General features: G+C 40.8%; 2 protein-coding genes and 1 non-coding gene across 3 annotated transcripts in view; all 3 read left to right on the top strand.

Annotated features, from left to right (window-relative positions):
• The first annotated feature begins 6,880 nt into the window (after positions 1 to 6,880).
• Positions 6,881 to 12,901, top strand: part of LOC135115204 (uncharacterized) — a 16,990-nt gene continuing 10,969 nt past the window's right edge. The window contains exons 1-3 of the mRNA XM_064031717.1: positions 6,881 to 7,638; positions 7,812 to 7,889; positions 8,149 to 8,335. The gene's annotated coding sequence lies outside the window, so the exon portion shown is untranslated. The remainder of the gene's footprint in view (positions 7,639 to 7,811; positions 7,890 to 8,148; positions 8,336 to 12,901) is intronic.
• Positions 9,280 to 9,352, top strand: Trnaa-agc (transfer RNA alanine (anticodon AGC)). Its single transcript has one exon. It is a non-coding gene; the product is annotated as a tRNA-Ala (tRNA).
• LOC135115780 (uncharacterized) overlaps positions 11,874 to 12,901 on the top strand; it is a 1,253-nt gene continuing 225 nt past the window's right edge. The window contains exon 1 of the mRNA XM_064032793.1: positions 11,874 to 12,901. This exon is cut by the window's right edge and continues 225 nt beyond it. Within this exon, the coding sequence (XP_063888863.1) occupies positions 12,118 to 12,901 (784 nt within the window). The 5' untranslated portion in view covers positions 11,874 to 12,117.

Genomic DNA, 12,901 nt, shown 5'->3' with positions numbered 1-12,901 from the left:
GAGTGTGCGCGCTTGTCACCCACAACTGTGTTCTGCCAACCAGTCTTGCAGAAGTTGGAGTTCAATGAGGAACGCGCTTCTGAAGTTGCTGTTGACAGACTGAAGACAAGTCAGCATCTTCCTGTTAAGCCGCTAAGCATTGTAAAGATTGTTTTTATTTATTTATTCATTTATTACCTGTTCTTGTTAATGTTTCATAAAATGATTGCTCATCGGAAGAACTTTGCCCGGGTATCAACTCCATGGCTCGCCCTCGCACCTTGTCACGGATTCTTATAATAATATTAATAACACCGATAGTAATAATAATGATAATAATGATAATAATAATAATAATAACAATAATAGCAGTAATAATAGTAATAATAATAATAATTAATATACCAGGCCGGCAGCCCCACACGAGGTGGTCCAGACAAGGCACAAAACACACACACACACACACACACACACACACACACACACACACACACACACGTCATTCACACTCTTTTAACCCAACATGTCGTTTTCTGGTGGAAATGAGCCTCGTGGACCTCACTTCTACTACTACTACTACTAATAATAATAATAATAATAATAATAATAATAACACAGTCGCCTCCACAGTGAGTGCAGCAGAGGGGGCCGCGTGACGCTCAGCCTAGGAAAAAAAAAGGCGGCATTCTTGAACACTGCCGAAGAGTCCAGTTGTTAGCGGAGTTCAGGAAATACACTGATAGTTACCTTACAAGGGGACGCACTTAGATGTTACTCTGTAGCCAAACAACACATAGTACACAGGCCTGGGTACATGTAAATGGTTATTAATGTGCGCTGAGTCCGCGTGTAGTGTAGTAGTGGAGAATAGTTTAGCTGGAGTCGCTTGGTGAAATTCAGCATGCTGTAGTGGAGCATCTTTCAGGTTTTGTTCAAGAGTGTTTTCATGATTCTAGTGATAGTTTAGGAAGGACTTTGCATCATCAGCAAGACAAACACTTACGAGAATACGATTCGTCACCATTGTTATTTGAAATTAGTCGTGATGAGAGAACAAAGCGCTGAAGAATAACGACGACTAACTGTGTGTGTGTGAGAGAGAGAGAGAGAGAGAGAGAGAGAGAGAGAGAGAGAGAGAGAGAGAGAGTGTGTTTATTGACTGTAGCTTACAAAATATAGCAATGAAATGCAGAATAAGACCAAAAGATATTATCTAAGCACATACATGCGTTCACATATACACTTATAGACATCTTCATCCAAACATACAGAGACATAGACACTCGAATGCACAGACTTACAACTTTAAACTTTCTTTGAACTTAAACACCATTGATATGAAAATAAATAAATAAATCGAAGAAAATGAAAGAACCAACTGGATAAATAGATGATAGATGTAAAAAAAAAAAAAAAAGAGTAATGGACATTAAAACAACATCAAAAGTTTCAGGATGTAGAGTCCTGAAAGAAAAAGAAAGGAATAAAAGCGTTTTTGTGTAGTATATCTCTAAAAGTTGACATTTTCTTAAGTTGCGCCACATTTTCATGTTAAGAATCAAGGGTAAACTGTAATATTTCAATTATTTCTTGTAGACTTGCGTGAACTGCATTTAGTGTTAGTTCAGTGTTACTGAGGGTGGTGGATGACCGTCATAAAGCCTTTAGACTATCGGAATATATAGAAGCACACACACACACACACACACACACACACACACACACGTCCTCGCGATAAATCTAAGACTTGTCTCTAACTGCATGTTATTTCTGAAAAGTTATATGCTCTTTCGTGAGGAATGAATTAAGCGAAGGAGGTCTTTCCGGTATATTTTGTACCACAGTTGCTATAGGGTGTGCACGATCAGCGACACAATCAGCAAAGCGCGTCAGTCAGTGCCCCTCCACGAGCCGCCCTCCACAACTGTAATCATGAGGGAGGAGCAAGCAGAACCCTGCCCGCGCGGTAGAACACAGGCGCGCCCACATGACTCTCGCCCACTCCATTCTGCTACAAGGATGTGTTGGTAGTTAAGAGTTGATGATAATCGTATCGCTGTGCGGAAACGGTAAGGACTTACTCTGCATGATTAATTTAAGTATCATCTTCACTTGAAGGGATGGATCACTTTACCTCAAAATGAACCAGCCGCCCTCGCCCTCGCTTGCTGACACCAGCAGACACACATGCCCGTCACAGCCCCCTCTCTCGGACGAAGGAGAAAAAAAAGGTAAAATGTCAATAACAGGTCAGTAATGCATTTCTTGCGCGCGCACACACACACACACACACACACACACACACACACACACACACACACACACACACACAATCTTTTGAATAAATTTTTTAAGCCAAGACAAAATTATCTTTTTTCCTTATATATATATATATATATATATATATATATATATATATATATATATATATATATATATATATATATATATATATATATATATATATATATATATATATATATATATATATATAATTCTGCAAGAGGGACACCGGGCAATGGCCAAGGACCTCTGAGGTGCCGATCCCTGAACAGGGTCCAACGTGGTAGTGTCTTCAAACCTCCCTCTTGAAGGAGTTTAAGTCACTGGAAGGTGGAAACATAGAAGCAGGTAGGGAGTTTACGAGAGAAAGGGATGAATGATTGAGAATACTAGTCAACTCTTGCATTAGAGAGGTGGATAGAAAGGTGAGAGAAAGAAGAAAGTCTTGTGCAGCGAGGCCGCGGGAGGAGGGGAGGTATGCGGTTAGCAAGATCAGAAGAGCAGTTAGCACGAAAATAGCGGCAGAAGACAGCTAGAGATGAAACACTGCGGCGATGAGAGAGAGGTTGAAGACAGTCAGTTAGAGGAAAAGAGTAGATGAGACGAAAAGCTTTTGATTCCACCCTGTCTAGAAGAGCGGTATGAGTGGAACCCCCCCAGGGCATGTGAAACATACTCCATACTTGGACGGATAAGGCCCTTGTACAGAGTTAGCAGTTGGGGGGTTGAGAAAAACTGGCGGAGACGTCGCAGAACGTCTAACGTCATAGAAACTGTTTTAGCTAAAGATGAGATGTGAAGTTTCCAGTTTAGATTTTAAGTCAAGGACAGACCGAGAATGTTCATTGTAGAAAAGGGAGACAGTTGAGTGTCAATGAAGAGGAGGGGATAGTTGTCTGGAAGATTGTGTCGAGTTGATAGATGGAGGAATCGAGTTTTGAGGCACTGAACAATACTAAGTTTGCTCTGCCCCAATCAGTAATTTTAGAGAGATCAGAAGTCAGGCGTTCTTTGACTTCTCTGCGTGAACTTTATTTCCCGAAGGGTTGGACGCCTACGAAAAGACAAGGAAAAGTGCAGGGTGGTATCATCAGCGTAGGAGTGGATAGGATAAGATGTATGGTTTAGGTCATTGATAAATAATAGGAAGAGAGTGGGTGACAGGATAGATCCCTGAGGAACACCATTATTAATAGATTTAGGAGAAGAACAGTGACTGTCTACCAGAGCAGCAACAGAACGGTCAGAAAGGAAACTTGAGATGAAGTTACAGAGAGAAGGATAGATACCGTAGGAGGGAAGTTTGGTAATCAAAGCTTTATGCCAAACTCTATCAAAAACTTTTGATATGTCTAAGGCAACAGCAAAAGTTTCACCAAAATCCCTAAAAGAGGATGGATAACCAAGACTCTTTAAAGAAAGTCAGAAGATCACCAGTAGAGCGGCCTTGACTGAACCCATACTGGCGATCAGATAGATGTTTAAGAATGTTCGTGTTGAGGATAGATTGAAAAACTTCAGGTAGGCAGGAAATTAAAGCAGTATATATATATATATATATATATATATATATATATATATATATATATATATATATATATATATATATATATATATATATATATATATATATATATATATATATATATATATATGGAGGATAATTTTGTCTTGTCTCGGGTAAAAATTTGTTCCAAAGCTTATAGTTCAAACCATAAGTATTAAAAATACCTATGAAGTGATTACTTGGAAAAGAAAAAGGTGTAGCAGCGGAAGGAATTATAACTATATCTTAATAAACTCGTTTTGTGGGAATTTGAGGTCTGTCTGCAAGACGCCACTGACAACTCTCTGACTCATGAGAATCATCCAATGTCATTTATATGAGGCAAGTAATTTTGAACCCTCCCTTAATTTTGGATTATTATTTATCTTCAATAGTACTTTTTTTTTTCTTGCGTACATTTATCTGTTTATCTATATGCCAGGCCGGCAATCACACACACGGCAGCCCAGATAAAGAACCGCCCCCGCGCACACACTAGCAATGTATCGGATGTCAGAATTCAAAGATCCGCGGATGCGGGTGTGTATGCGAATGTCATAAGTATATATTTTGTGAATGCGGATATCAGTTTCTACAAACAGCGGATGCGGATGCGTTTATCAAATTATGACATCTTCACGGATGCGGATGCGGATGTGTCGATGATTTTGGTACAAAATCACTATATAGCACCATTTATTGCCAGATGGTCGCTGTGATAAGTGCTCAGTGCTGCCAGTTCATATTTTTTAGTCTTATTTTTATATAATTACTCAGCATAAAGTTAAGGACGAAGCAACTGAATCTTTCTTGTGAACTTAGGAGGGAGTACTAATATATGTATTTATATATTGTTTACATACACAAATACACACACACACACACACACACACACACACACACACACACACACACACACACACACACACACACACACACACACACACACACACACACACACACACACACACACACACACATTCAGTCACACATTTACTATCTCTCTCTCTCTCTCTCTCTCTCTCTCTCTCTCTCTCTCTCTCTCTCTCTCTCTCCATATATTAACATATTTACATGATACATACATAATCACTGTGTACAATTCTTTCCTTCCCTCTGCTCTTCCGTAAAACTCTTGACACATTAGGTTGTGTGCATTTAAAAGGAAAGTAATAAAAGTGCAACTTTAATAGATAATTAAGTAAACATGAACTGATGAATTTCATTTAACTTTGCAAGCTCTGTATTCTGTAGTCTGTAATGTATAAGATATACCCACCAGTTTCTCTTTGTCTTTGGTGCGGATGCGGATGCGGGTGCAGATATTTATTTAATCACAAATGCTGACGCGTATCAGATGTTTAATCTATCAGAACTGCGGTTGTGGATGCGGACATCCGATATATCTCTAACACACACACACACACACACACACACACACACACACACATGATTTTAGCCCCGTCTGCTCCTCGCGGAAAGGGAGTCTGGTGGACACCCTACTGTACCCCAGGAGCTTAGCCATAACATGGGTGACCACATAAATAAATAGTGAAAAAAAGGTGTAAAGTATCACTGAAGGGGTTGAAAAAAGAAGGGAAGGGCTGAGTAGGTGACGATGGTGGTGGCGCTGGTGGCTGAGACAGGCCTCAGTGGAAGTAAAGCCTGTATTCTAAAACGCTTTGCTCTCTCACCACGCCTAGAGAGAGAGAGAGAGAGAGAGAGAGAGAGAGAGAGTTCGTGCATGCATGTGTGTGTGTGTGTGTGTGTGTGTGTGTGTGTGTGTGTGTGTGTGTGTGAGAGAGAGAGAGAGAGAGAGAGAGAGAGAGAGAGAGAGAGAGAGAGAGAGAGAGAGAGAGAGAGAGAGAGAGAGAGAGAGAGAGGGAGGATAAATTTATTACGCCCAAAGGCGGCAAACTGTGGTACAATGAGACATATACAGATACATGCGTGTCATGAAAGATAGGCTGAGGGCCATGAAGACGGAAACACACACACACACACACACACACACACACATGCTAGCAGCAGTGCAGGCAACACGCTCCAGGTCCAGCTCCAGTTCCTCAGTTGTGCACTTCGTGTTTTCAACTTCGTGTTCTCAAGATTGATCTAACCTAATCTAACCTAACGTAACTCAAGATTGACCTAACCTAACCTAACCTAACCTGGCCTTCCTTCGTGAAAGATGTGATTGTTGCTTTAGAAAAGAGCTGTAAGAATCATATGTTTTAAGAGGAAATATGACCATACCGCAGATTTAATTCTCATACCGATTAAATTTTGTTTCCGTACAGAAATATTTTCTTCTATTGGCAATATTCAAGTCACTACATATAGAAGACCTTAGGCTTAGTATCAACATGAGTGTGTTCTTACTTACGGCTTCACCCTTAAGGTACGAGGAGCAGTGTGACCAACGTGGTGTGCCCACCAACCATGGTGTGCCTCAACAGCCTGCTGCGTGGTGGACCCAGGCTCTTTCCATCAATTATATCAGTTACAACATACTCATTTAAAAACAGCTAAACAATTTTTTTATTTCTTTGCAATGAAAACCAATATAAATAAATATGTAAATAGGTTGCGTGTGTGTGCGTGTGTGTGTGTGTTTAAAATTGCAATTTATGTGTATGTCTATGAGCGTGTATGTATGTATGTATGTATATATATATATATATATATATATATATATATATATATATATATATATATATATATATATATATATATATATATATATATATATATATATATATATATATATATATATATATATATATATATATATATATATATATATATATATATATATATATATATATATATATATATATATATATATATATATATGTATGTATGTATGTATGTATGTATGTATATGTGTGTGTGCGTGTGTGTGTGTGTGTGTGTGTGTATATAATATATATATATATATATATATATATATATATATATATATATATATATATATATATATATATATATATATATATATATATATATATATATATATATATATATATATATATATATATATATATGAGTTTTTGCTTCAGACAGGATAATTAAATTTCTTCACTACTACGAATTTCTAATGTAAATCAAGATATATGAAGACAGTATCTGCTTTGAGATTATTGCTTCAAAAGTACAATTCTCTCAACAAAAAGAAGCTTTTATAGGAAAGCAATATGCACTTCAATTCTGTTTTTGTACATTTACAGACAATATATAGATAGCATATTGAGAAATACATTCTAGCTAAAATACCTTCTATGAAGTAAGACGGTTTGAGACGTCTCCGTCAGTTTTTCTCACCTTCCCAGCTGCTAGCTGTACAGGGGCTTTGTAGCCGCCGTATATGTACAACTTACACGACGGCTAGAGATATGCATATACGTACATTGTAATGTGACAAATTTTATCTTTTATTTTGTTAGCGTTATATTACTTGTAGCAACTGGTTGTTATACATGAGCAGTGTATGGCGCGCCTGCGCGCCGGCACAACAGAGTGAGAGGGCAATGTAGTGTCGAGGGGACGCGTTGAACTTGCCCTCTCAGCTATTTCTCTCGCCGAAGGGTCGGTTGTTGTGACGTGAGTGTTGATAACATACCTACAGCATAATGAACATCATAGGCTGTAGGGGCCCACCAGCGTCTCCAAGTCCAAAGCCACTTCACGACAGTCACGCCTACACGTCAGACGTGTTTCGGGAGGCGCGGAGAGCAAATCCCAGTAAATCCCTGAGTTCTCATCCCGGTAAATCTCCAAGTGTAATAATCCCTTGCATACAACCAAGAGGACCGCACTGTTCCCCGCACTGTGTATGTATTCATCATAGTATTAGATAACAGATACTTATGTAACTATGAGGATTTAGTGATGTGTGTCAACATAATTAATGTAACTACTTATAGTAATTAGATACTTACGTAATCGTGAGTTACGTAATAGTGAGGATTTAGCGATGTGAGTGTAACATAATGACGTACATCAGATCACGCAGACGAGAGGACGACTTGCTGTGTTTGTGCTGGTGGTGTTCATCTGTAGAACCGACTGAACCCGCTAAAGTGTAGGTCACTCTGTATTGACTCACATATGTTACGGAATTGACGAAGTGAAGTGTCACGACATTGATGTACTGCAATACTTGTTGATATACTATTATACTGCAATACTATTGATATACTTTTTTCTGTTACTCTCAGTATTAGTGATAATATGTTAATTCACAGGTTTGACCGCTTCTGAATACAAAGAGCGCGTACTGCACAGCTCGTTTCAGTCACCTCCAGTATAATACATTAATAAGCGTTGGACGGTGCTTACAGTCAAACACTTTGGGAACTTGAATGCTGTGGAGATGACGGAGGACAGGCAGTGGACGAGAGGCAGCCGTGTTACTGCGGCAGCGGGACGCATCACGAGCTGCAACAACGACCCCTGCTGTACGTATGTAATCGACGGCCCGGGTGAAGGCGGGCCTGCCCCACGAAGTCGACAACGATAAAGCCTACGGTAGGAACATATCGACTCTCATGTGAGTACATGCGCAAATTATGTTCGTCTGTGCGTCGACCCAGACGTCTCGAGCCAAGTGTAGATTCCACCATGACGCAGTATGATAAAAATTGCAGTGGGAAATTGCTAACCCTCGTGTAAATCGTGAAAGAATTGAGTGTTCATACGCACTACGTTGTCCTGGGTAGTGAGAAGGCGAGGGGCAAATTAGTTAAATCTAGAAAGGTAGCTAGCTCAGGGAAGGTGAGAAATAGCTTAAGTGTTTACTACACAAACTGTAGAAGTATTCTGAATGAAATAGACTTGCTTAGAGGAATAGCGAGTGTAGAGAAATTTGATATCATTGCTTTAACTGAAACTTGGTTAGATATGTCAGGAAAAGTGTTTAACCCAGAGGTTAAGATAGATGCTTATACAATGTTCTATAAAGATAGGGAAAACAGGAGAGGAGGAGGCGTCGCGTTATACGTTAGGGGCACATTATAGTGTTGTATGAACAATAGAATTAAAACAGATAACAAAGCAGAGTCGATATGGGTAGATATTAAGGAAGGATCACAGTCAGTAGTACTAGGGGTAGTTTACAGACCACCGACCAGTACAGAGGAAATTAACACCTCACTGTGGCAGGAATTAAATAGAGTAGGCAGGTACAGTCAGGTATGTGTGGTAGGAGATAGGAATTAGGAATAGGAATCTTTCTCTCGCCCCAGTATTCTGAACCATTCATTCTCTTATCAGGTAAACTTTGGAACTCCCTTCTTGCTTCTTTATCTTTCCTATGACTTGAATTATTTCAAGAGGGAGGTCTCAAGACACATACCCTCCTTTTGTTGTCGATAGTTTCTGATTCTGTTTTAGGATTAGCACCTGTAGTCCAGTGGTAGAGCGTTCGCTTTGCACGTGAAAGGCCCCGGGTTCGATCTCTGGCATCTCCACCAGGGGATGTAGCTCAAATGGTAGAGCGCTCGCTTAGCATGTGAGAGGTACGGGGATCGATACCCCGCATCTCCAAATTTTGTTTAGTTCTGGGGAGGAGATTACTAAAATTCTGAACGAGTATTTTTTAACTGCCTTCACCCAGGAAAACACGCAGGAAATACCGAATAGTTAGCAGATGTTTAGAGCAGAAGAGAATGAGCAGCTGACAGATATTACCATAATTAAGTAGATAGTGGAGCAGGAGTTAGGCTGAAAAGTTCAGGTCACCAGAACCAGATGAAATATATCCCAGAGTGCTTAAGGAATGCAAAGAGGTTATTAGTGAGCCGTTAGTTTCTGTCTTTAGGAAATCACTTGAATCAGGTGAGGTACCAGTAATGTGGAGGCAAGCAAATGTAGTACCCATCTTTATGCAAGAAGATAAAACTTTAACGTCTAATTATAGACCTGTCAGCTTAACTTCAGTTGTAAATTATAGGAGATAATAATAGCGAGGAACATTAGAGAGCATTTAGACAAACATAACTTGATAAATCAGTCACAGCATGGCTTCACGAAGGGAAAGTCTTGCCTGACAAACTTGTTCTTTTACAGTAAGGTTTACGAGGCGGCAGGTAATGGTGGTAGTTATGACATCTTATATCTGGACTTTAGTAAAGCATTTGACAAGGTACACCATCAGAGGCTCCTGAAAAAGGTTAGGGCACACGGGATAGATGGGAAGGTGTTAGGCTGGATAAGGTCATGGCTAAGCGACAGGCGACAGAGTTATAATAAACGGCTCTAAATCCGAGTGGGGTCAAGTAATTAGTGGGGTGCCACAGGAATCAGTATTAGGACCATTGTTGTTTGTATTATATACCAATGACTTGGATAGTGGAATTAATAGTGATGTTAGTAAATTTGCGGATAACACGAACATAGGTAGATTAACTAGGTCAGAATCGGATGGCATCGCCTTGCAAGCAGATTTCGATAGAATGAACGAACGGACAGACAGATGGCAAGTGCAGTTTAATATCAACAAATACAAAATATTTAGCGTAGGTAGAGGAAACACAGTAGGTACACAATAAACAACGAAGCTCTGGTAGGTTCAGGTTACGAAAAAAAATTAAGGAGTTATAGTTAGCTCTGAACTCCGTCTAAGAAAGCAATGCATAGAGGCCAGAAACAGGGCAAATAGGGTATTAGGATTGATTTTTAGGAGTGTTAAAAGTAGAAGGCCCGAAGTAATATTAAAGTTACATTTGGTGCTGGTCAGACCTCATCTAGACTACGTTGTGTAGTTCTGGCCCCCATATTACAGGAAAGATATAAATCTATTAGAATCAGTACAAAGGAGAATGACTAAAAAGGGATGACTATTCCTTACGAAGCGAGATTGAAGCTGTTAAATTTACATTTTTTAGAGAGACGTGACGTAGGTTAAGAGGGGACCTGATAGAAGTCTTTAAGTGGTATAAGGGGTATAGTAAACAAAATTCTTAGGATCAGTAACCAGGATAGAACAAGAAATAACGGGTTCAAGCTTGAAAAATTTAGGTTTACAAAAGAGATAGGAAGAAACTGTTTCTCAAATAGAGTGGTAGATGAGTGGAACAGACTCAGTAATCAAGTTGTTAATGCTAATTCATTAGGGAGCTTTAAAAGAAGATTAGATAGATTTATGGATGGGGATGATGGGTGGAAATAGGTAGGTATAATTCATACAGGGACTGCCACGTGTAGGCCTTATGGCTTCTTGCATCTTTCCTTATTTTTCATGTTCTTTTATTTGTATGTTCTTATTGGGTCTTTTTTTTATTTTTTTTTGCCCTCGGCCGGTGCCACTCCTACATAAAAAAAAGAGGATTCCTGCTTCAAAAATACTAAAAACATTATATATGTAAAAATCTCGCTTCATTAGTGTAACTGTGACGCCATACATCCCTGATCATGCTTCAAAAACGTTCCTTGAACTAGAAATGTCATCATACAAATACATCAAGTACAAATGACTTTCTGTTTCACAAGTATTATTCACTGAAGCAAAACTGTTGCCACCATTCATTGATTAAGCTTTATAAACTGTCGCAACACACCGCCTCTCCCATTCCCTCACTTGATCTCCGACAGTGTTCATTGTGTCATGGTGGCGACCGAGTCATTAGTGGCAGTTCAGGCAGCGTGCGGGAAGCACCTCTAACATGGATATAAATCTAACAGGGTTAGATTTATACTGTATCTTTAATCAGGCTTTCAACAGCAGCCGCCTTTTAACTGTTCACTTCCTAGTAAATACTGAAGCTCTTGTGTCAGTTACGGCTTCGTTTTCCTTCCTTTTCTTCTCTTTTTCCGTGAGGAAAGTTTTTTTTTTCAGAATTAAAAGAGCCATTTCGATTTCTTTCTTTTATTCTTTGATCGTCTGCCTGTCAAACGCTGTCTTTTGTTTGTGTTCCTTTGTGTCTATGTCGTCTGTGACTGTGCTCTCTCTCTCTCTCTCTCTCTCTCTCTCTCTCTCTCTCTCTCTCTCTCTCTCTCTCTCTCTCTCAGAGAGAGAGAGAGAGAGAGAGAGAGAGAGAGAGAGAGAGCACAGTCATCATCACTACACTACGTTTTCTCACTGAAGGACACAAGAGCTGGGATGTGTGGAGGGCAGGTGTGTAGATGTGTGGGTGGGCGAGAGGGTGTCAGTAACGGCCCCTATTGGCTGAGAGCCCTGTGAGGATGACCAGCTTGGAGTTAATAGTGGTCTCGTCCACCAGTCAGAGCTCTCTTTTTGCTGTCTTTGCAGCGATGATAATTTTTTTTATTTGCGTGTGGGCCTCAGACCACCCTGTCACTGGAAGTAATAAATGCAAACCATGAGCTCCGCTCATTACAAGAATTATTCCTGCGCCAACAATAATTTCTTCGCCATGATCGCACCAGCCACCGGCCCAGCGCGTGTCGCCTGGGCGAGACAGAAAGCCGCGGCTTGGGAGCGACGCCAAGTGCAGCGGAGGAAAGCAAAGCAATCAAATGAAATGCAGAAAATGAATTTAACTCATGAGTATGACGCAAAGCAAAACAATGACGACGCGAAACAGGACGGGGATGTGCTTGGGAAGGGGTTCTTTGGAACGGTGCGGCGCACCGTGTACGAAGGCCAGGACGCCGTGGTGAAGGTGCCTCGCATGGCAGACTTCCATGCGCCCTATTTCCTCCACGAGGCACAAGTGTTGCGTCACCTTGCGGGCGCTGGCGGAGCGCCGCGCCTGCTGCACCTGGGGCCGCCTGAGGACCCCAGGATTGTGATGACTAACAGCGGTGCGACGACCCTGCGGGACCTGCTGGAGGACAAGGTGCTGGACGAGCGGGACGTGGTGCAAACAGTGCTGGGCGTGGCATTGAGGCTGAAGGAGGTGCACGCCAAGGACGTGGTGCACAACGATCTCAAAGCAGAGAATGTGATGGTGGGAACCGTCCTCTGCCAGGGCGGCCTGCGTGAGGTCAGCCTGGTTGACTTTGGTATTGGGGCGTTCGTGGGAGAGCAGGCGCGGCCCAGGTTTGCCTTGCATGAAATGTATGGCACCTGTGACGCCATGCTCGTGAAAGGTGACCCCGCCAACGACGTGCTGGGCCTCGGCAACCTGCTGC

This window comes from Scylla paramamosain, chromosome 29, assembly GCF_035594125.1.
Source record: "Scylla paramamosain isolate STU-SP2022 chromosome 29, ASM3559412v1, whole genome shotgun sequence".
NCBI lineage: Eukaryota > Metazoa > Arthropoda > Malacostraca > Decapoda > Portunidae > Scylla > Scylla paramamosain.
The sequence above is the reverse complement of the archived record's forward strand: the minus strand, read 5'-3'. Positions and strand labels throughout refer to the sequence as shown.